This window comes from Poecilia latipinna, unplaced genomic scaffold (genome assembly GCF_001443285.1).
Source record: "Poecilia latipinna isolate Pla-1442-1.1 unplaced genomic scaffold, P_latipinna-1.0 Scaffold2385, whole genome shotgun sequence".
Taxonomy (NCBI): Eukaryota; Metazoa; Chordata; class Actinopteri; order Cyprinodontiformes; family Poeciliidae; genus Poecilia; species Poecilia latipinna.
Window position 1 is genome coordinate 28,367 of NW_015115001.1, and position 22,517 is coordinate 50,883.

Here is a 22,517-nt window from a genome sequence, read left to right on the forward strand (position 1 = left end):
CCATCCATCCATCCATCCATCCATCCATCCATCCTGTCTGTTTCTGCTATAACTTAATTTCTCTTCCTACTGAATTGTGAGCATCAAAGCTGCAGGTGAGAAATAAACCAGACACTCACATAAGAGGTGTGTGCAAGTATGTGTGTGTGTGTGTGTGTGTGTGTGTGTGTGTGTGCGTGCGTGTGTGACATCACAGTGAGCTGTAAAATCAGCCTTTTAGCATCAGAAGCTGCAGATTTAAAGCTGTAAACAATGAGATAAAAAAATAAAAGTCTCTTTCTGTTAATCTGGGTGATTTCTTGATGCGCATGTTGGAACATTTTGATGATACTCAGATAAATGTTATGAGGAAATCTGTCATGCAGAAATCTTGATTTTTAATAGACGAGATTGTCTTTTATGAGACTTGATAGCTGATCGTCATCACCTATCTGGATGAAGTTTAGCTGCATTTGGCTGAATTGTTCCAGAACAGCTCAGAAACGGGCTGCACAGTGGTGCAGTTGGTAGAGCTGTTGCTCGCAGCAAGAAGGTTCTGGGTTCGATTCCCGGCCCCAGTCTTTCTGCATGGAGTTTGCATGTTCTCCCTGGGTTTTCTCCAGGTACTCCGGTTTCATCCCACAGTCCAAAAACATGACTGTCAGATGAGTACCTGTGTGTGTGTGCATGGTTGTGTGTCCTGCGACAGGCCAACACTGCGAGGATTCAGTCCTGCTTTACTACAGATACAGACAAGGTGGATTTAGGAAAAAACAAAAGGAGAGGCAAAAGAGAATATTTGTTCAATCACCAATAACTGAATCATAGAGAAAGTTACAATTAATGCCAAAATTCAGAACAGGATAAGAATCAACAGAACTGCTGTCAGCAGCTTTTATCAACTACATCAGGCTTCTTCCTGCTGGGATCATGTGACCAATCAGCTCAGCTTAACGGTTAGCAACACGTTTCCACCAGGCAGCGGATCAAACAGCAGATCAGTGCTGTGCTGCAGCCTGTGCTGATCCGGAGCTGCTGCAGCCATCACTTTGGTTCCTAAGAGCCATGATGTCATCCAGAAACAGAAACACGCCGGGAATAATTGCAAAACCAGTTTTATTTATATTAACACTCAAATGGATATGAGTCATGAAATACTTTAAAAAGGTTTCAACAATTCAAGGCACAAAAAAGCACAATCAAAAGGTTTAAGTCAGTAATAATGTGCAGGCAGATTAATATAATAAATTAAAAGTGTTTTAATGTCATTAAGGATTACAGCAACCAGAGGCCAGAACGCGTTCAGGATTCCCTGCCATTCAACACAAAACATGTTTAAAAATCAAAGGATTAACTGATCAGAGTGCAGCTCTGCGTCTCTCCATGCCTCTCTGTTAGTGTCATGGCCGCCGCAGACAGGCCGGTTCTGGTTATTTTGGCGTGTAGGTTGGACGTCCCTCCTCCTCCAGATTGCGTTTCGCAGAGTCTTTGTAGCAAAGTAAACACCAACAAATAAGACAAGGAAAATGAAAAGAGGCACATGAGGCATTTTTCTCAGACTACGAATTTGTTCTTGGTGGTGGAGCCGCTCTTGGTGGCCGTGTCGGCGTGAGACTGGTAGCCGATCGTCATCTTCATGGGGAGCCCCAGTCGCTCCTTGTAAACCCTCCTGTGGGAGAGGAAGCGTTAGCGGCGTGGAAACACGGTCTGCACATGCTCAGTGCGGCGGCCCGCCTCACCCTATGTGTGTCACAGCCTCCCGGTTCTCATAGTCGGAGGTCCACACGGCGATTTTATCCCCTTTGTTGCGGATGTTGACGACGGCTCCACAGACGTCGTCGCTGTAGTCGTCAAAAGCTTCTCCGACTAAACACAGCAGCTGATTGGAGGAAGGAAAAGACTCCATGAGTCAGCGCTTTTGACTGAGATAACCTCCGCTAAGTCTGTGCTAACTTTGAAAACATTTAGCGCTTAGCTTCCCCCAAATTAATCTGCTAATTTACTCAGTTTAACTTTCAGTTGAATAATGTTCCATATCTGTGTTACAGGTTTAGTCATCGACTATTAAACATTCTTCAAGAATTTACACGTTTATGTTCATGCTCTTATTTTGAAGTGGGTCTGTTTCCTGTCCAGCTGAGATGCAAAAATGGTGTCAACATAAATAAATTTAGCGGTTTAGCATTAGATTCCACTAAATATCATGTTAGTATAGCACTTTAGCCTTAGCTCATGCTAAGTGTAATGTTGGTACTTCTCTTTAGTGACACTGTATTGGTATAGTGCTTAGCTATACTAGTTAACTTAAGGGCTTAACTGGTTATTACTGATATTTGCAATGTGGGTGTAGCTCTGTAGCTGAACTAATCTTCATGAATAGCGGTTTAGCGTTAGCGTATCTTAACGTTTTAGTTAGCGGGGCTCGCTGCTGGGGTTAGTGATATCAGTACACCCCTAATCTTTGGTTGAATTCCCTGGTTAAACGTTGATCGCACTGTTTTTGCTGCCATCAACAAGCTTCTCTTATCTGGGTTCCTCTCAGCATGATGCTGCCTCTGCCGTGCCTGAAAGCTGCTGTCAGAGTTCCCAGGTCTGAAGGTTTGATGGATTTCTCATCATGGTTTCTGTTTAATACTCAGGATACCTGCTGCTGTTTGCATCATTCTGAACAGTTTATAAACTATTAAAGGAAGTAAATTAATCTAGAGATCCAGTCCAAAGATACAGGTACAATATTCAACTGGACCAGATTTTAAACAGAACCAGCTGCGTTGTGAGAGACATGCATCAGACTGAAGGCAGCAACACTAAAAGCCTCTGATCCGTGGCTCTGGGGGTAATCATCCATTTCTGCACCAACAAGTGGAACGGCAGAGAATCAGTTTGTAACAGTGAGTGCAGCAGGTAATGGCTGCTGCCCTCCATGGAGGCCCAGGTCCACCTACAGTCTCCAGCCAGAAGCGGTCCAGGTCTAATCTCCGCTGCTGCTTGGTGAGCGTGATCAGCCAGCGTCCGCCACGCTTGTTCCGCTCGTCCTCCCACATGGGCTCGATGCCGTCCTGCAGCCAAACATCAGCATGTTTCTACTCACACATCTGCAGCTGACAGCAGAGACTCAGCAGCAACGAGACATTTTTCAGTTCAACTTTAAAAAATCAGCAAATCTGCTGAGAAAAGCTGCACAGATTTCAATGATCTGAACTCAAACATTCAGATTGCAGCTAAAAACTGGTTTCCTTGATCCACTTTCTGTTTGATGATTCCAGATTGTCCCAGATTATTGTTAGATAAATTAACTAATGGGAAAAATGTCTCATTATAACTGAAATAATCTGAAATGGAATGAAACTTTTCATCAATATTAAGAAATTATTTACTTAAAACAAGTCTCTCTATTTTGCTGAAAAAATATTTTAAGTTAGTTTAAAATTAACTCAAATATGTGCATCAGAAAATGACTTGGTAAAACTCCGTGTTTTTGCAGTGTAGGCAGAAGTAGAAAGCTGTCAAAGTTTTTGTTGAATTTTGTAGAATTTTCAATGATATTCAAATTACTTAAGAAGCTGAACATTTTGATATATGAATGAATTATGACCTGAAAAACATAATGAAGAGAAAAACAAACACCATCGGTGAGAATGCTTCATAATTACTTTCCCTGTCTTTGGTAACTTTGCTGCCCTGTAGTTTCAGCACATGATGCGGTGAAGCCACACACCTTGAACAGGGAGTAGTCGCAGCCGGACATCAGGTTGCTGGACAGCTGGATGTGGTTGTAGAGGCTGAAACACAGAGCAGCTGTGAGCAATCCCTCCATCACCGGAGGAGAAGCTGACATTAATTGCTGCTTACGCCCAAAAATCTTCCACCGTGTCAAACTTGGAGATGAGGCGCAGGTTGGCCTGCCATGTTTTGCTCTTGTCGTTCTTGAAGAACCACAGAGACCATCTGTGTGGAGCAGGAAATAAAAAACAGGGGAGAGCTGATGAGATGGAGCCGGAGAGCTGCTGAATGGATCTGCTGGGTGCTTTGGAGGGAAATTGCTCCGTGAATCATATTTCCACTTTTAGTTGAATAAAATGTGACGCTGCATCTTCTCTACAGCCCAGACGGCGACAGGCTGAAGAATGAGGAATAAAACTGGAGTCAAAATGAGAGCAGAGCTGAAACTGAAGCCGAATACGGACAGAAACGGTCAGATGATGAACGGCCACCAAACAGAAGGACAGATTAAAGCCGTAATCTGAGCTAATTCCTCCATCTTTACTCTGATCCTGAACCTCCACCGGTTCAACATCCAGATGACTGGCCCTTTAAGACCACGACAAAACATCTGAAAGGTCAGAAGGTCAGATTAATATCTGGATGATCTTTAGATATGGATCAGTTGGATAGATGAACAGTTGGATGATCCAGCTCTGACTGATCTATATTCTGTGAAGTAAGCCTCTATTATTATTATTGATAATAATAATAACTGAATAAAATCATATTCCTAAGGAAATCTGGAATATTTAAACTCAGCTCTTCTTCTATCAAAGGCACCTGCTGTTTCTACCTCCTCGTCACGTCCTTCCCTGTGGTGACCTTTGAACCCGTGACATCACGGCTGTGAGGGAACCTGTGTGTGTGTGACGAGCAGAAGCTGACCTGTTCTGCAGCGGATGTTTGATGTAGGCCTCTGGGCTCACCATCTCCTTCCCAGAATCCTCGGCTCCATCTTCCTCGGCGTGGGGCGGACTCGGATTGGTTTCCTAGGCAACAGACAGGCAGAACCAGTGAACGGACTCTACGCAGCTCTACACCCCCTGACCCAACAGCGGCTTCCTGTCCGCCATCTGGTTTCCACAGAGAAGCCTTACTGCTGCAGGGTCATGACCTTTGACCTTTGACCTGCTAATTGAGGCCTGTAGAGTCCGACATGGACTTCCTGGTCTGAATCTGCTGGAACATCCGAGACGTTTTCCTCTTGGGAATAATCTGCTCTGTGATGGACATGACCTTTGACCCTTCCCAGGTTGGTAGCTTGCAGTTATCTGCCTTTGAGCTTCAGAGCAGCAAACGACAAAAAAAAATAAATCCTGCTTCCTCAGAGGTGGTGATCAGTTAATCAATGAGTTTGATTAACTGATCAATAGTTTGTCTGCTGCTGTATAGAAATAGAAAAGGTGCAAATAGTTTGTTAAAGCAGCTTTTCTATTTTTGCTTCATTTCCACTAATTTTTCATATCTCTGTACATTCATGCAAATGTTTTAACATTATAAAATCTGTACTTTTCTATCTAACAGTTTATATTTTATTAAACTACACATCACTTAACCAAACCAGCACTCAGATCTCTCTGTGTGTCACTGCAGTGCATTATATTAGCTGTTATGGGTATTTTTATTGTGGGATTTACATAAATATTGGAGGCAGAAATCATAAAGTGGAATTGGTTGTTTTATTTAGCTGGAGCTAAAATGTAAATATCAGTTTCTGTTATGTTTCAGGTGTGATTTTATAAAACAGAAAGGCCAGATGGAAGCATCCTACATGCACACAGGAGCGTTATCACAGATCCTTCCTCCCAGCAGCTGTTAGACTCTGCAACCATCACTGCATCAGGGGTTTACAGCCTTGGTGATATTTATGCTGTTTAAATTTATTGTAGTCTGTTGATATTTTCTATTAAAAAATTATGCACTTTTTAAAAATGTACCTATAGAGTTGCACATTTCTTTTAACCTGAATGTGTTATTTTTAATAACTGTATGGTACTATTTTTCTTATGTTGTAAAATTGCCCTTATTTTCACTTTGAACTGCTTTGTTGTTGAAATGTGCTATACAAATAAACTTACTGTCCTGTCCTTTATATTTTTCTGTTTTATATATATTTTTTTTACTTTAATGTGAATCTGCATGTTTTCCTTTGAGGGGCCCAAAGACTGTAAACATTGTATGTATATTTATACAAAATTCATAGGAGTTCTAGTAATATATTGGGATTTTTATGGATATAAACAATATTTAGGCATTAAAATTGTATTTAACAATAGTAATTTACTGTAGGTATAATACATTTTTGGGATTAACATAGTGCTACTACTACCTATTAATCAACTGTAATTTGCATTAATAAAATATTTTTTCTTTAGTGGATGGGGCAACAACACCGAGTTCAGCCCAGGAACCCACATCCTTGTAAATACGGCCCTGGTTCGAAGTAATTCAAAGTGAAATTACATTAAAAATAATTAGGAGCTAGCTTGAAATAAAAATATATCCTAAATCATATAATTTAAGCCAAAAACCTTTAAGTTGGGGGGCATCTGGAGCCGACAGCATCCCGGTCAGCTCGGACCAGTGCAGGCCAGTTGTGACAGCTGAAATGTTCCCAACACTTTAAACAAGAAGCAACACGAACATTTTGACGGCGTTCAGTCAGCGAATAGTTCGCACAGCGACGTGTGCGTCGTTTTACAGCAACATGCAGCATCTGAGCAGAGATTAATGTTCACGAAGGATCTCATGTTGCTGCTCGTCCGCTCGCTCAAAGTTGGGAGATCTCCACATTCCTCCTCAACGCCCAGCAGGTCGTGGCACAGACAACAGCTTTAAAACTCCCCAAAACACCCGATGTAATCACAGCAACTTCAATTCCAAAACGTGGAAACGCTTTTCAAGGTTTCAGGTCAGCTCTGGGTCTAATCTGAGGCTCTAATTTAGACCAGAAGACCCTCCATATGCTTTGAAACGTTCTTCACAGAGAAGTACTCACCGGTTCGGCGGTAGCCATCTTACAAATCTCTGTTCGGAAAGTGCGCGCTGATTGGTCGGAGCTGTGCCACGTGACTGGGCTGCAGTAGCTCCGCCTCTTCCCCCCCGTCCTGCAGACGAAGGCATGGCGAGCACGGAGGCCAGAAGGGAGTGTGAGACGGAGGGCTGCAGCAGGGACGCCAAACTTCAGTGTCCCACATGTATCAAGCTCGGTATTCAAGGCTCCTATTTCTGCTCGCAGGTACGGCTGTTTTTCTCCGCTCTGCCCGGTCGGGAACGCCCTCACCGGGTCCATAGACCCCCGGCCGGCCGGGCCCGCTGTCACATCACGAGGCTGCTAACTCAGCTGTTAGGCTGCTAACGTGTCTTCAGGCTGCTTACAAACTTATTTAGACAACGTTTGTGAACATATTTTAGTTGTTTAATTGTATAAAGGCTGGAAGTTATACACAGTGTGCCAGTGAGCGTTTGTATTATGTTGTTCTTACATTTTTAAGGCCCAGGAGAGACGTTTAGCGAGCTAACTCGCTGTAGTGAGTGATGGAAGAGCCAACAGGCTCACATTACTTATTAAAAGAGACGCGCTGTGTGAAAACCACACATTAAAAGCCTTTAGCAGGACACTCTGCTGAGCCACCCTGTTGGATCTGTGTCTCTACCGAAACCAAACCCCCCTCAGACATGTGAATGCAACTTTAGGGAGGCTATCACTGGTTTTACTGGTAATACTGGAGTCTGCTTCCTGCATCACTGCGATCAGCTGAGCATCTGTTGTTTTGGTTCTTTATCGTCCAAAACGGACAGATTTTGGGCTAGACGCGTTTCACTGATGATATTCTGAGTTTGCTTTGCTGATCGCAGCCTGTCCATCCGGAAGCTGCTGTTTGTTCAATTCAACTTAAAAGATGCTCCATTTACCCCAAAGGGAAATTAAATGCTGTCACCAGAAGCTGTTAATCCATTAATTGCATGATGAAATAAAATGAGCTCCATAATTTAAATTTGGATCACAGTCATAAAGAGATGCTGAAATGTTTCCTACAAAATACAATTTTAAATACAATTGAAAAGCCAATATTTTGAAAAATGTTGCAAACTTAAAAAAGAAGTGCTCCACTTTCTTTTTTAATAAAGTCTTAACTGGCTCTTCTGCTGTTTTCCCTGTGTAAGTCTCCTTTTTCGTTTCGGTTGGATGTTTAAGATATTTTCCACTTCCAATGTTAAATTTTTAAAATAAATTTAAAGATTCTTTTTATTATTGTAGAGGATGTGTTTGCATTAATATGCCTTTAAATTTTATATTAGTTGAAAATTGTATGAAAATGACAGTATTGTTGTTTATTGCAATAATTTCTGGGCCAATTTATCGTGCATCAAAATCATATCCAAGATACTTCAGAGTCACTGTGGATGGTGATGCTGTGACTCCAGTAGCAGTCAGTCTTCCAGCCAATCTCTTAGGCCTCTGACTGCCGACTGTTGCTGTATAAGGTCTCATGACCAACATGCTAGCAGCTCATTATCCAGGCAGCAGAATCATACCTGTCAAGTCTCCCGCTTTTTCTGGTAAAGTACTGTATTTTGCCTCCCATATTAATGTCGTCTCTTAAATATCCTGTATTGTGCGCCCCGCCCTCCATCCCCGCTCACTTGCATCACCCCCTGCTCTCTCCATAGCTTGTCTCCCTCCTCACGTCTACAGTAGTGTTGCGTCACTCGTCCCCCTAACGTTAGTGTCGCTCCCCCTCCGCTCTGACAACACCGAGCAGACGGCGACATTTCCTGTATTTTCAAGTCCAAAACTTGACAGGTATGAGCAGAGATGATATTCTGCAGTAATGTGTCCTGGATGGATCAGTCGTTAGCCAGCTCTGCTAATCCACCTCCTTTGCTTTTGCCGCTTCTTTTTAAACTTAATCCAGGCAGAGAGACGCTGGAGTAGGGGATATGATCCTTGCATGTTTCAGCCAGTTGAACACGTTTCTCTCTGCAGGAATGTTTCAAGGGCAGCTGGACGTCTCACAAGCTGCTCCACAAAAAAGCAAGTATGTCCCCCGGCTCTGTGCGTCATGGAGTCCTGTTAAAGTCCAGACGAAGTCACCTGAGTCACGTTTTGTTTTTCCAGAGGAAGACAAGCACCAGACTGAAGCTAAGAACTGCATGGAGAAGGACACCAACACAGATCCCTGGCTGGGATACCGCTACACAGGCAAACTACGGCCACACTATCCACTGGTGAACTCTCCCTCCGTGTCTGATATTCACTCTTTAATAATGCAAACTTCCTCAACTGGCTGGGAAAGTTTGGAAGTTGATTTAGGAATTATCTGTTGGAGGACAAAATGATCTGGAAAACTCTACCTCCAGTCTTTCTCTTTAACGTTGTCTACATGATCCGTCCATCCAGTTGAGCTCAGGATTATTAGTCCCCTGGTGAAATCACACAAAACTCTTAATGTTTCCTTGGAAACGACTGTAATGGAAACTGTTCATTACTGTATTGTTTCCAAAAGAGCAAAGAGAAAATCGCCACCAAGTTTGATCTGCAGATTTTATTACGACGGAGTATTGGGGCCAGGCTCAGAGAAAAAGGGAATAAAGTCAGAATATAGCAAGAAAAAAGTCATATAATAGTCAATCAAAATATTATAAAAAATGAAGTTGTAATATGACACTGAAGTTGTTGTTTGACATAAAGCCGTAATAATATGAGAATAAAATCACACATGGATTAGAACCGAACTAGAGTTCACTTGAACCGGTCCCAGTCCCAGATTACAGGTGGACCAGAGTTCGCTTTGCATTCACACCTTTCCAGACAAACCGAACTTTCTAAGTAAACGCACCGGAGTCGGGTTGAAGCGGACCGGAGTTAGATTAAAACGGACCGGAGTCGGGTTGGAGCGGACGGGAGTCGGGTTGGAGCGGACGGGAGTCGGGTTGAAGCGGACCGGAGTTAGATTGAAACGGACCGGAGTCGGGTTGAAGCGGACTAATTGTTGTTTCTTGGTTCCTCTGCCAGACACCCATGCGACCGGTTCCAGGTGACATCCAAAGACCCGACTATGCGGATCATCCCAGAGGTAACAGAACTTTTCATGGCTCTACACAATCAGGACAGGTAACAGGCCAGCTTTAAGGTGTTTGTCAAGGCAGTGGATTCTTTCTTGGTTGACACTGTCTCAGTCCATAACAGGTTTGACTGTGGACAGATCCACTGGTTTCCAGTTGATGAGAGTCTCCTGGTCGTTATCATCCTAACTGATGTCTTTTCCTCTGAAGGTGACCGTTTGGCTCTAAGTGGACTGCTAAAACCTGATGCTCGGGCTCTAAACTGTAACTGGCCCCATGTTTTGATAAGTTGCTAGATTTGTTTCTAGTTGCTTTTCTGAAAGAAAAAAAAAGTTGCTGAGTATAGCAACAAAGTTGCTAAGTTGGCAACAGGGCTTCTGTCATCCGGACCATAGCCACTCTTGGCCACGCCTCTGAGTATTTTGGCTCCGCCCACATTAGCGGGGCGAGCGCCACAGGGAGTTAGCTGCAATTTGTTTGTGTTCAGAACCGAACCAGTTTAACCCAACTGTCCGGGCTCTGGACCCGGGCCAGATGGAACCACACAGTTCCTCGTCTGGTCGGGTCGGATCCGATCGGGTCGGATTCGGTTGAGTCCAGTCCGGTCAGGTCTGGTCCAGTCGGATCGGATCCGGTCAAGTCGGATCCGGTCAAGTCGGATCTGGTCGGGTCTGGTCCGGTCGGGTCTGGATCTGGTCTGGTCCGGTCGGGTCTGGTCCAGTCGGGCCGGATCTGGTCGGGTCCGGTCGGTTCGGTGTTCTCCATCAGGACGGTTAACCCTGCGGCTGCCTGTGGTTTCTGATCGGACCATCTTGTGTCGCTTCACATTGGGTTTATTTATGGGCTGAGCCGTAGCCATGGCAACCTTTGTACCCACAGATCCATCCGTACTCAGGTAGCCATGGTTACCGTCTCCCTTCGGAGCCGACTGTTTGTTAACGCGGACTAATGTCTCAGAAAGCCAGCCAGAGTGCTATGAGGCCGTATTTTACATGCAGGTGCTCTGAAGCGCTCTGTTCCTAAGCAACCGCTCAACCTGCAGCGTCCTGCTGGGCGCTGGACGTAATCAGTGATTAATGAGGCCCGTTTGGGCTAAACGGCTGTTTTTGAGTAAAACTGCTCGTGTTTTCCCATTCCTCCTGCTGCAGTCGGACTCGGCAGCGTGAGTGTCATTAGAGCTGCAGCTGAGCGCAGCCCTGCAGGAGCAGCCAGTTATTCATGGCGCCGCCAGGAGCCTTTCATGCTTCTTCTGTTTAGGATTCAGGCTGGAAGAGCTGTCACAACGAGACGCCTGCTCGCTATAAGCTCTTCATGTGCTGCTCCAGTCTGCTGAGGCTCGCTTTCTGTTAGCTCTGCATTCATTAGAAGACATATTATTATTTCTCCCCGTAGCTTTACAGAAAACACTCTGCACCAATCTCTGAACTATAAACTGAAACGGTTCTTTTGGTTTTCTTGCTTCATATTATATTAATAACATTCTGAATTGCTGGAGCTTTATGAAGGGTTTCAACTCGGTCTTTAAACAGTTTCCACATCTCAAAGTCTTCCAGAACACGAAAACCCGACTTCATTTTCATGTCACCTTTCCAGACTTCCCTCTCTCTCTCCAGCCGCCTGTCCTACCAGGAGAATCCCAAAGGGCTCCCAGGAACGCATTTCCTCCAGCATTTCCTGGATCTTTAGCTGGAAGACACAGGAAATGCTGCAGGGACTCGGTCTGTTTCCTCCTGGTGGTCCGGTCGACCGGTTCTACTGGAACCAGAATATCTGTTCCACCTCGAGCTGCTGCGGTTCTCTTTCTCTCTGCTCTGTCAAACCAACCTGTTCCCCTCCTGGCCTGTGGGGGCGCTGCACCAAGAACCCCTGAAGGAAATGACACAAGAACCTCTGAAGACACTGAGAGCAACTTCCTTCTTCACCAGATGGAAACAAGATGGAGGCGTCAGATTTTAGCGGTTGGAGGATTTCTCTTTAGTCTTTGGCTAAAGAAATGCTGGCCTAGCACTAGCATTTCTGCTGCTAGTGCTAGGCTAGCACGTTAGCTTTGGTTGTATTTACCCAGAATGCCCTGTGCTGTAGTCCACTTCCTGCTTTTGGAGCGGTCACTGGTCCGCTTGGCGTTCACATTCAAACCGAACCCAGACTGATTTTTGGAGGACTAGAGGTCAGAGGTCGATTAGCGTTCGCACCTGACCAACCCAACCGGACTTTGACTAGGCAAACTGACTGGAATTGGATTGGAGTGGACCGGAGTTCATCATTCACTGGACTGAAGTGAATGATGAACCCATAGAAACTGGCTTGTCTTCTGTCGGTTCATCAGGCGAACGTTTAACATTTCAGTCTGAAAAACAGATTAAACTAAAATCTGAGCCTGGAAGGTTGAAACTGCAGAGTGTTGCGTTCAGGTTCCTGTAGGAAATCTGCCTGTTGGGATCCTTGCTTTGCTTTCTGGTAGTTCCTGCTTATGCTGTAGTTCATGTAGTTTGGTCTCTAATAATGTTTAACCTCTCTAAGCTTGCAGGAGTCAGGCGCCACAGAAGGTAAAACTCAGTAAAGATTTTATTGTAATGCCTATTTACAGTGTAACTGATGAGTCCTTCAGCTGTGATGGAATCAGAGTTACTGAAGCCCTGCTGTGTGTCTGAGAGGACGACCAGCAGCTGCTCTTAGAGGTCGTCCAGAGGTCATGTGACTGATGGTGGTTGTCTCTATCCCACAGGGATGTCTGAGTCCGAACAGTTCCTGAAGGGGACGTCTCAGATCAAGATCCTGTCTCCTGAGGACATCGAAGGCATGAGAGTGGTGTGCAAGGTAACTCCGCCGACCTCTGACCTCTCACTGTGTGAAGATGTGCTCTGACCTCTAACCTCTGTGCAGCTGGCACGGGAAGTCCTGGACATCGCCGCCCTGATGGTGAAGCCGGGCGTCACGACAGAGGAGATTGACCACGCCGTTCATCTGGTATGGCAGCAGAAACACGCAGAGCAGAACGATTTCCTTCTGCTGAGTCACACGGAGACAGAAACATAGAAAACTGCCAGCAGATTTCAGGTCATGCTGGAAATGAAGAGGGAGAGAGAAGCTGCTCAGACGTTTCCTCAGCTTCCAGGTGAATCAGCAGCTAAGCTCTTTCATTAGCATCAGCTGCGTCGTGTTTTCACAGATTTGGCTTCAGGCTGCAGCAGGACGGCTCCCCAGAGGGAAACCTGCTAACGTCTGAGCGGCTTTATGTTCACATTATCTGTCTGCTGAGAGCATCTCAGAGCGCCGTCATCATAACAGCTGATCAGTAATGAAAGCTCTGATCGGTTCTACGTGGCTCTGCTCTGATGCAGCCACTGCTGGTTCTGCTGCTGGTTCTGCTGGGTCGGCGCCCACCAGCTGCTGGTTCTGTGTGTTCCAGGCCTGCGTGGCGAGGAAGTGCTACCCGTCTCCTCTCAACTACTACAACTTCCCCAAGTCCTGCTGCACGTCTGTCAACGAGGTGATCTGCCACGGCATCCCGGACCGGAGAGCTCTGCAGGACGGAGACATCCTCAACGGTCTGCTGGGCGGGGCATGGGAGGGGCATTGGGGAGGATCAGGGGGTATTAATGATGAATGTTTCATCCAGTTTTAGCCTCTCTCTGCTGCCACTCGTCTCCCGCCGCTCCGCTCTGACAAGACGGATCGTTTCATTATCCTTCAGTCAGACCCCCCCACATGGCAGATCCTCCTTTCTGCAGCTTCTGATGATTAATCGGATAAAAGATTTCCACATTATGCAGATTTTTCATTTTTAACTTTCCTCTTGAGCCTTTTTGTATACATAATAAATATATTATCAGTCTGACCAGTTTTTCACCAAAATCAACAAATGGCAGCATTTTTTCACAGTAATGATTAATTCTGAGTTTATTGCAAAAGTGTTTGAAAACTTTGGGTTGAAGTGACTCCAACTCCCACCTGCAGGTGGCAGTATTTACTCTACTACTCTGCCGTCTCAGCCTGACTTCAAGTGACGAGTTAGAAAATTCACATTTAGCAGAAATGTAGAACCACAAAATCAGTGAGTTTGACTGGGAAAAAATCACAACAATCCCAAAGTCCAGGAGGAACTGATTAAAAGATGCAAATGAGCAAATAATTCCTTTTTAAAATGAGAAATAAATGTTTTACAACAGCATTCCTTTAGTAAACACTTCATCATTTGTTGCAAAGGATGCGGATTGTTTTTACAGTCTGCATCCTCCAGTTAACGATCAATCGATTACTAAATTAGTCGACAGTTATTCCAGTAATTGATTGATCTGGTTAATTGATTTTACCCTAATTGAGTTGGACATGTTTGTCTTCCGCAGTGGACATCACCGTCTACCATAACGGTTTCCATGGCGATCTGAATGAGACCTTCTTCGTGGGCGAGGTGGAGGAAGGAGCCAAGAGGCTGGTGCAGACGACGTACGAATGCCTGATGCAAGCCATCGACTCGGGTATGAAGGCGCTCCGCTGCCATGTGTTTGGTGTCTGATGGTGTCTGACCCTAGTGTCGCCCCCGCCCACAGTGAAGCCCGGGGTGCGCTACCGGGAGCTGGGGAACATCATCCAGAAGCACGCTCAGGCCAACGGCTTCTCCGTGGTGCGCAGCTACTGCGGCCATGGGATCCACCGGCTTTTCCACACGGCACCCAACGTCCCACATTACGCCAGTGAGTCGCAGCGGGAAGCTACGGCAGGCCAGTTTAACATGAAATCACCACATTCCACAAATCTGAAAATGAATTTTATTACACGCATTTTTATCAAAACATATTGACAAAATATGCAACATCTTCAGTTCAAAAACTTTGTTGAGAGTGAGTTAAAATCTTAAACGCTTTAAAGGCCCAGCCATGAATATTTTATATCTGAATTAAGAAAGACCCATGTGATGCCACTGTGCTGTCCGATCAGTTGCCTGCAGAATTTGGGGTTTTCTGCATAAAATTGTCTGAAAATGTCAGATTTTCAGTCAATTTCAGTCTTCAGAAATCTGGATGTTTTCTGTCCTGTTTATCATGAAACCAAAGAGAAAAACATGGTGGATACAAGAGGAGTGCTTTGATGTAGTCTCTCCCTTCATATCACTAATTTCACTCAAGATTTTAAAGTCTGCTTCCTCGAGCTGAAAATGACTAAATTTGTGTTTCTTGTTTAGCCAGAATTTAATTAGAGATATCTTAAAGGGCCAATATCATGTAAAATCGACTTTTTGATCTTTCATCATATTTTAATGTTTTTCCCTCGTCATAAACAAACCTGCAGTGTTTCTTTTATTCTGTCATGTTTGAGAAATACTTTGTTTACATGGCAACCATTCAGCTGTGCAAAATGCCTGGGTGGACCTAGCCCCGCCCTCGAGGCGCAGCTCCTCCCCCTCTCAGCTCCTTCAGACTAGCCAGCAGCAATTAGCAAACAGCTGATGGAGCTGCTGAGGTCATTATCGGAGCTGCTGCTCAGAGCGAGGCTGGTAAAACCATTAAAGGGTTAACAGAGGAGCCATGTTGGGATGACTTCCTGGAGGTGGAGCTTCAGGAAGAGAAGGAGGTTTTAAAGAGACAGAGGTCCAATTTAAAGTGCTAAATCAGGAAGTAAAGTTGTATTCGATAGTTGCATGATTTTTATAATAACTGAGAGTGGATTGTTCTTTAAAATGGAAAATTTGTATTACTGCCCCTATAATGAACTAACATGTTTGATTTCTGATGAAGTGAATTTCATGCTATAACGGCCTGCCATACAGAATCTGGTCGGGACTCTTTCCATCACCCTCATTTCTGTCTTTTTCCCCAGAAAACAAAGCGGTTGGGGTCATGAAGCCGGGTCATGTGTTCACCATCGAGCCAATGATCTGTGAGGGTGAGTGACGCTGTGGGTCGCCTGCAGGACGGCAGTCCAGCTCTGGCTAATGCCTGGTGTGTGTGTGTGTGTGTGTGTGTGTGTGTGTGTCCAGGCGGCTGGCAGGACGAGACGTGGCCCGACGGCTGGACGGCGGTGACCCGGGACGGGAAACGGTCAGCCCAGTTCGAGCACACCCTGTTGGTGACGGAGACGGGCTGTGAGGTTCTGACGCGCCGGCTGGAGGACAACGGCCGCGCTCACTTCCTGGCCCAGATGTAGGCGCCGCCGGAACCGGCGCCCAGGACTGGACCCGACCAGACGCCCGGCATCGCAAACTCACTCACAGCTCAAAGGAAACTCTGAATTAAAATGGGTTCCTCAGATGAAGTGGAAGTTCTGGAATGTGTCTGTAAAGTTTTCTCAGTTTGGTCAGAGTCGTCAGGAGGAAGCAGATATTTATGAAGTTCACCCACGCTTTGCCAGAACCTTCCTCGAGGTTCTTCTCCAGGTAGAAAAAGTTCCTGGAAAGTTCTGGAAAAGTCCCAAAAGAATGAGTTTAGGTTTGGAGAGGCAGCAGAGTTTAAATCTTTATTTCCAGAGCAGAATGTGGCGCAGAGCTGCAGCTTTAACTCAAACCATCATCATACGGCCATCCCGAGCTAGCTTAGCTTACGATGCAGCTGCTGCATGACGGAGGTTCTGGTACCGTGAGCTCTGGTGTAGCAAAACGAGCCTTAACGTGTGGATGTGTGACCTCTGACCTGCTCGTCTCGCCTTCATCCTGCGTCACCTGGATGCCGTCGTTGTTTCTCTGCAGTCTTTGTACTTCTGATGGAGTAATAAATGACTCTTCTGTAGCTCCGTGTGACTCGGTTTGTCCAGAGATCCAAACCGGATCGGCAGACTGGAGGTCATGCTCCAGGAAAAATAACCAGGATTTATCAGCTTCTAACTTTCCCAACTTATTCGATTATACTGTGTGACGTAAAGCAATTTATTTTTTGTTGATACGGAGAACCAATCCTGTCAAAATTGGCAAACAAAATAGAAATTAATGACTAGATCAACTAAAATGGAATAAGGAACATCAAATAAAAACTTTCCCAACTTATGAGTATACAGTGTGACTTGTTTATGTGGAGAACCAATCCTGTCCAAATTGGCAAACAAAATAGAAATGATTTGATTATACAGTTTGACAAATGTATTGTCAACAGTATTAAATTATTACTATTATTCAGTTTTCCACTTTATTTCCAATATTATTGTGTTAATTGGCTTCCTTGATTTATTTTCCTCAATATTCTTTTTTATTTTATTTTTTACATTGATTTTTGTCTATTTAGATTTTGTGTTTTCAATCCAGTCAGCTTCTATTGGTCAACATCTATATCCAAGCTCGAAGTTGAGATTTTGTTTTTGGATACAGTATTTTCCATATTACTTTATCAAGCCTTTTATTTTTATTGCCAACTGTGGCAGGATCAGTCCTCCATATATGAAAATTCCAACTCAAACACATAAATTCAATGTTTCATCTTTTTAATGTGTAATCATTCACTGGAAAACGGTTCATTTCCGGTGTATTATTGATTAATGTGATCATTTCTTGTGAGATGTTTCTGCGGTCTCCATCCCAGCTCTGACTGTCAAACTGAGAAACACTCAGGGTTTCCTCTGGCTGCTTCATGCAGTTCAGTCTGTACGTTTCCTGTGCCACAGTGTGGCACAGTGAGGCTGACGGACCTCGTCATGTTCCAGCAGACGGAGCGCTGAGGATAAAAACCCAGAATAAAACCAAACATCAGGACCGGCTCTGGTTCTACTCAGGAGAAACCTTCATGACGACCCGGACGCTGTGGAGCAAACACAGGAATAACTGAGCAGCTGCTGCTGTGTGAGCATGTTGGCGACGAACCGGGTCGGTACCATTGGGAGTTCCGCATCAGCTCTATGGCGTCGTTGACCTGCTCCAGCGCCATGTTGTGGCTGATGAACTCGTCCAGCTTCACCTTCTTCTCCAGGAAGGCTCTCACCATCCCCGCCACGCCGTCTTTAGCTTTAAACCCTGAGGCGGAGAATCCGGTCCAAACGGATCAGAACATTTGAAGCTGACTGTAATCTGGTGAAAGACTCGTGTACAGCTGCTGTCATCAGCATGACCGTCAGCAGAACCAGAGCAGAACCAGAGACAGGCTCACCTCCAAACATGGAGCCCTTCCAGGTCCGCCCGCAGATCAGGTGGCGCGGTCGGATGGCGATGTCGAACATGTCGGTCCAGCCGACCACCACGCTGACGCCCCAGGCCTCCATGCTGGACTCCAAGGCGCTGCGCTGGACGGACCAGCAGAACACGGTCAGCCCGGTTCCGCTCTCCAGACTAACACAGAGCATCGGTCCCTCACCATGACCTCCACGTTCCCCACGCACTCCAGGGAGAAGTCCACCCCTCCTCCGGTCATGCCAGAGATCACCTCATGGACGGGCTGGCTGTGGTCTTTTGGGTTCAGGAAGTCGGTGGCGCCCAACTCTTTGGCCTTCTCTGCTTTGTCCGGGTTGATGTCGACGGCGATGATCCTGCTGGCTCCTGCCGCCTTGCAGCCCATGACGGCAGCCAGGCCCACGGCTCCCAGACCGAACACGGCGCAGCTGGAGCCCGCTTCCACCTGGACACACACGGAAACACAAAGTAATCCCAGACTTCTGCCATCTGGGACCGGATTAAACAGAACAGAGTTAATCTCATGGCCTGTTATTGGACAAAACATTAAAACTGAATGTGTTAGCTTAGCAAATGCTAACAGCTTATGCCGCCAGCCTTATGCTAAACATATTATTTAGTGTAAGCTAATGGTAAAGTACTATACAACGTATTATTTAGCTTAAGCAAACACTCAGGTACAATACTAACACAATATTTAGCAGAAGCTAAAGCTACATGGTTGTTGGTATCCAGGATGTGTCCAGAGCGGGTCGCATCATTATTACTATTAAAGTCTTGACTCACTTCAAAGTAAAAGCATGACGTCTACATACTTTAAGAGTTAGATGTTCCAGTTTAACTCTTTAAAACCAAGAAACAAGAAAGTTTTATTTTCCAATGAATAACACTTCTTAACTAATGTCAAACTTTACTTAACTGAAAGTTTTACAAACAGCTGAATTAATTAGTACTTTAGAATTTACCTGGAAAATGTAATTTAGGGGAAGCTAAGTGCGCTAAGTAAAACGTTCTCCGCTGTTAGCGGACTAGTGGCAGTGCGGGCCCGGCTCTCAGGTCCCTGTGGCGTCCCACCTTGGCGGTGTTCACCGCGGCTCCGTAGCCGGTGCAGATCCCGCAGCCCAGCAGGCAGACCTTGTCCAGAGGAGCCGCGGGGTCGATCTTGGTCACAGCGATCTGGTTGATGACGGTGTACTCAGAGAAGGTGCTGGTTCCCATGAACTGGTGGATCCTCTTCCCCTTACAGGTGAACCTGGACTCCACTCCGGCCATAATTTCTTGACGAATTCTGGTCCTGATCAAGACAGTTAATGAGATAAAGAGCTGTGTTTGTCCTTTACTGGGAAAATGCCACCAGAAGAGGCTGAGGATGGAGCGCAGCAGGCCAGTCTCACCATGCTCTCTCACACTGGTTGGTCCTCGGACTCTTACAGAACCGACATTCCTTACACTGGCAGAGGAAAAGAGGAATCGCCTTGTCTCCTAGGAGACCAAAAGGAGACACTAAATATTTACTCTGAAGCTATACGTTTAGGTACAAGCTAAATATTTAATTTGTGTACTAAATATTTAGCTTGCAAACTTAACATTTATTTAGGAACTATGATATAGTAATGAATGATTGACATGGTGACAAACGAGACGCATTCTTATCCTCTTCTGACAATCTAAATGACCCAAATTATCGATATTAATTTGCGACTCTGTGTTTTACATGGCGTCTCCTAGAAGGGTGGCGGGTTCTGGGCAGAAACCCGCCGGTTCTCCAGGAAGGGAGGAGTTGAGGCAGCAGCAGGTGACCTGTTGACTGGTTGGTTAGAGTCTCATAAACATCAGCTTCCTGTCCACCATGTTTGGACTGACCGGGCTGAAACTCGGTGACTCCAGGTCCGACACTCTCCACGATGCCGGCGCCCTCGTGGCCCAGGACCGTGGGGAAGCCGTCTTCGGTCATGCTTTCCAGCAGGTGGTACAGGTCCGAGTGGCACACCGAGGTCGCCACTATCTGTGCCAGGAAGTAACCATGACAACGGCCATGTCAGGGGGCTTCAGCCTTACCAATGTCCTTCTGATGACAGAAGAGGCGACTCCCACCTTGATGCGGACCTCACCGGCCTGCGGAGGAGCCACCTCGATCTCCTCGATGGTGGCCGGCGTGTTGGGCGCCCAGGACACCGCCGCCCTGCATCTGATGACCTGACAGCCCAACAGAACAGTCCGTTATTATGCATCATCACTGAGATCCTGCGCAGAATGAGCTGCTGATTGTTTGGGTGGTTTAGCCAGTCAGAGAACAAATGGAGGTTCGTTTTTCAGGCATATTTTAATCATACTTTTTATTCATTTATAAATGTTTTTAGCTTAAAAGCAAATATTTAGTTAGCTAGCTAAAAAAAACTAAATATGTAGCTTGCAATATTTTGTTATGGATTTCAATATTTATTTAGTTAGTTAACTAAAAGTTTAACTAGTTCACCAAGTATTTAGTTAGAAAGCTAAATATACATCACCAAACTACATTAATTAACTCCAAACAGTTTTTAGCTCAAAGCTAATTTAGTTTGGAGCTAGTTAGCTAACTAAAAGTTTTGTTTACAAACTAAATCAATTAAACTAAATTTTTAGCTATCACTCATATTCACTTGCGGTAACCGGAAGTGGACTACCAAAATAAAAGCTGGCTCTCACCACTGTTTTTTATTATTTATTTTTTATTGTTTGATACAGGCGGCTCTCAGAGGAGAAGCCTCAGCTCCAGGTTTGGATGCAGCTTCCCAGAATCTCCCAGTGATCCTCTTCCTCCTCATCGTCTTCTTCACTGTCTCCTCATCTTTTATATACATAAATTATAGGAATATTTTTTCATGATTCCCCAAACATTGGCTGAATATCTGCTTGTATGTTATTGTAATAAATACATTTTTATGAAAAACATTTTGACATTTATTTTTGTAAGATTTGAGTTTAAAGCTCTGACTACATACAGGTTGATACAAATTAAATATGAAATAATTATTTTAATGTTTCTTGCTTATAAATCCAGAGCTAAGACATAATGGAAAGAATCAACTCAGAAGTTGTTCATTATTTACTTATAACTGATCAGTTTCAACTGACTAATCAGACGTTATCAGTTATAAGTAAATAGTGTCATGAAGGGGACAAAGGTTTTCATTTCATGTTGGACAGTCATACTTCACTTATAAAAGACTGAACATGTATTGTGTGGTGTGTTAAACCACAGAAGCCTGTAACATTTTCCTAACACCAACTGATGTGCAAGATTATTATTTTAAGATTAAAGTTCAAATTCTGAGATTAAAGTCAGAATGATGACCTGTTTTCTTTCCCAAATCTTCTTCCATAGGCAAACATTTATTTAGCTTTTAATAATCTAATTGGCACATTATTTCAAACATTTCCTACCTGGTAGAAATAGATACATTTTTACATTTTGGATAACCTTTTCCCCATGCTTGTTCATGACATACCGGATTATAACTGGTATGCTATTCAGAAAGGAAAAACTAAAGGGTTTAAATGACGGGCAGGATGTTCTAGTCACGGTTTGAGCGTCTTTTTAAATCAGAGCAGATTAAAGGTTGGTAAAAATTGAGCGGACTAGCCCTTTAGCCATTTACTGAATCGGAAGCTGCATTTAGCAGCCATTAGCTCCATATAGTAAACAAAGTAGGAGTTTAAGGCTTTCTGTGTGAAGGTGTCATGACCAAATTAGTTACTTGCCGATTTGGCATGTAATTAATTTGGAGTCAACTCTCCTGCACAGAGACAACTTCCGGTTCAAACCGCTTGTCAAAAATGAAATAATAAAAATCGAAACGGACAGCTCCGTGTTTTCCATTTGGTGCACTAAATGGGAATCGGAATACGAGCCGAGCTGAGCCGTTATCCGACCTCCGCTTTTGGTTTAATAAACGAAAAAACGAGTCTATAGTTTTTTCACTTTTCATGTCAAACGAAAAAACGACCAGCCTGAAAATACACGGACCGTTCAGGTGGTTGTGTGGTTCCTCTCACCTTCCCAGCTGTGGACATGGTTGATTGATTGATTGATCCCAGAGATTCAGCAGCGAAGGAACAGAGGATCCGTACAGTCTGGCTCACGAACAGGGACTTTAACCTGCAGCTGCCATGCGGGTCCGGTCCGGTCCGGTCCAGTCCGGGCGGGGCGGGTCTCACCTTCACACGAGACGCTCCAGCAGAAAGAGGAAGAAAAAGTCCTTTAAGGAAAACGTGTTCCAGTCACTGGTGAAAATCAGTTGAGTTTGTTTAAAACCAGAATGAAACGAGAAATAAGATCCGGAAGTCATGAAGCGATCAGATTAAAGCTTTTAGTGAGACTCAGACAGCAGAACGATAATAATTATAAAGATGATAACCAGACGGGCTCCTGAGCCGCTGCAGCAAACAGTATCTAACCCGGAGAGGTCAGACTTTCATAACATTAGATTATTAAAGTCATCACGTGATTCCTTAAACAAACCATTTAATTTGATCTGCTGGTTGAATCTTTATTTTCCCTCAGCGAGGAACGAAGCCGTTATAAAACAATAAATCTTGTTTATGTGAAGGATTTTAAATGAGTTTTTAGCTCCAT

General features: G+C 44.7%; 3 protein-coding genes across 3 annotated transcripts; 1 reads left to right on the plus strand and 2 right to left on the minus strand.

Annotated features, from left to right (window-relative positions):
- Positions 1-1,078: 1,078 nt before the first annotated feature.
- LOC106937591 (eukaryotic translation initiation factor 4E-1A-like) lies at positions 1,079-6,867 on the minus strand. The gene is given in 8 exon segments (XM_015019170.1): positions 1,079-1,648; positions 1,719-1,858; positions 2,925-3,038; positions 3,698-3,761; positions 3,832-3,927; positions 4,630-4,733; positions 6,743-6,849; positions 6,852-6,867. Coding segments are annotated over 8 exon segments (756 nt in total). The 3' UTR covers positions 1,079-1,533.
- On the plus strand, positions 6,820-16,535 carry metap1 (methionyl aminopeptidase 1). The gene is made up of 11 exons (XM_015019165.1): positions 6,820-6,982; positions 8,735-8,786; positions 8,867-8,976; positions 9,764-9,824; positions 12,539-12,630; positions 12,697-12,780; positions 13,223-13,361; positions 14,160-14,291; positions 14,364-14,507; positions 15,631-15,696; positions 15,791-16,535. The coding sequence occupies exons 1-11, from the start codon at positions 6,866-6,868 to the stop codon at positions 15,955-15,957; spliced, it is 1,164 nt and encodes a 387-aa protein (XP_014874651.1). The 5' UTR covers positions 6,820-6,865; the 3' UTR covers positions 15,958-16,535.
- A 688-nt stretch (positions 16,536-17,223) lies between these two features.
- On the minus strand, positions 17,224-22,045 carry LOC106937588 (alcohol dehydrogenase 1-like). The gene is made up of 9 exons (XM_015019167.1): positions 21,938-22,045; positions 19,994-20,095; positions 19,763-19,904; positions 19,294-19,381; positions 18,974-19,193; positions 18,084-18,344; positions 17,880-18,012; positions 17,608-17,746; positions 17,224-17,534 (listed from the first exon to the last, which is right to left on the minus strand). The coding sequence occupies exons 1-9, from the start codon at positions 21,953-21,955 to the stop codon at positions 17,501-17,503; spliced, it is 1,137 nt and encodes a 378-aa protein (XP_014874653.1). The 5' UTR covers positions 21,956-22,045; the 3' UTR covers positions 17,224-17,500.
- Positions 22,046-22,517: the final 472 nt, after the last annotated feature.

Bases quoted from the DNA above. Each gene is read 5' to 3' on its own strand.
- metap1 (XM_015019165.1), top strand. From the start codon at position 6,866: ATGGCGAGCACGGAGGCCAGAAGGGAGTGTGAGACGGAGGGCTGCAGC. The intron at 12,631-12,696 runs GTAACTCCGCCG...ACCTCTGTGCAG, and splicing joins GCATGAGAGTGGTGTGCAAG to CTGGCACGGGAAGTCCTGGA. The intron at 14,508-15,630 runs GTGAGTCGCAGC...CTTTTTCCCCAG, and splicing joins CAACGTCCCACATTACGCCA to AAAACAAAGCGGTTGGGGTC.
- LOC106937588 (XM_015019167.1), bottom strand. The intron at 19,905-19,993 runs GTGGGAGTCGCC...TTCCTGGCACAG, and splicing joins CCGGTGAGGTCCGCATCAAG to ATAGTGGCGACCTCGGTGTG. The intron at 19,382-19,762 runs GTCAGTCCAAAC...TTGGTCTCCTAG, and splicing joins AGTCACCGAGTTTCAGCCCG to GAGACAAGGCGATTCCTCTT.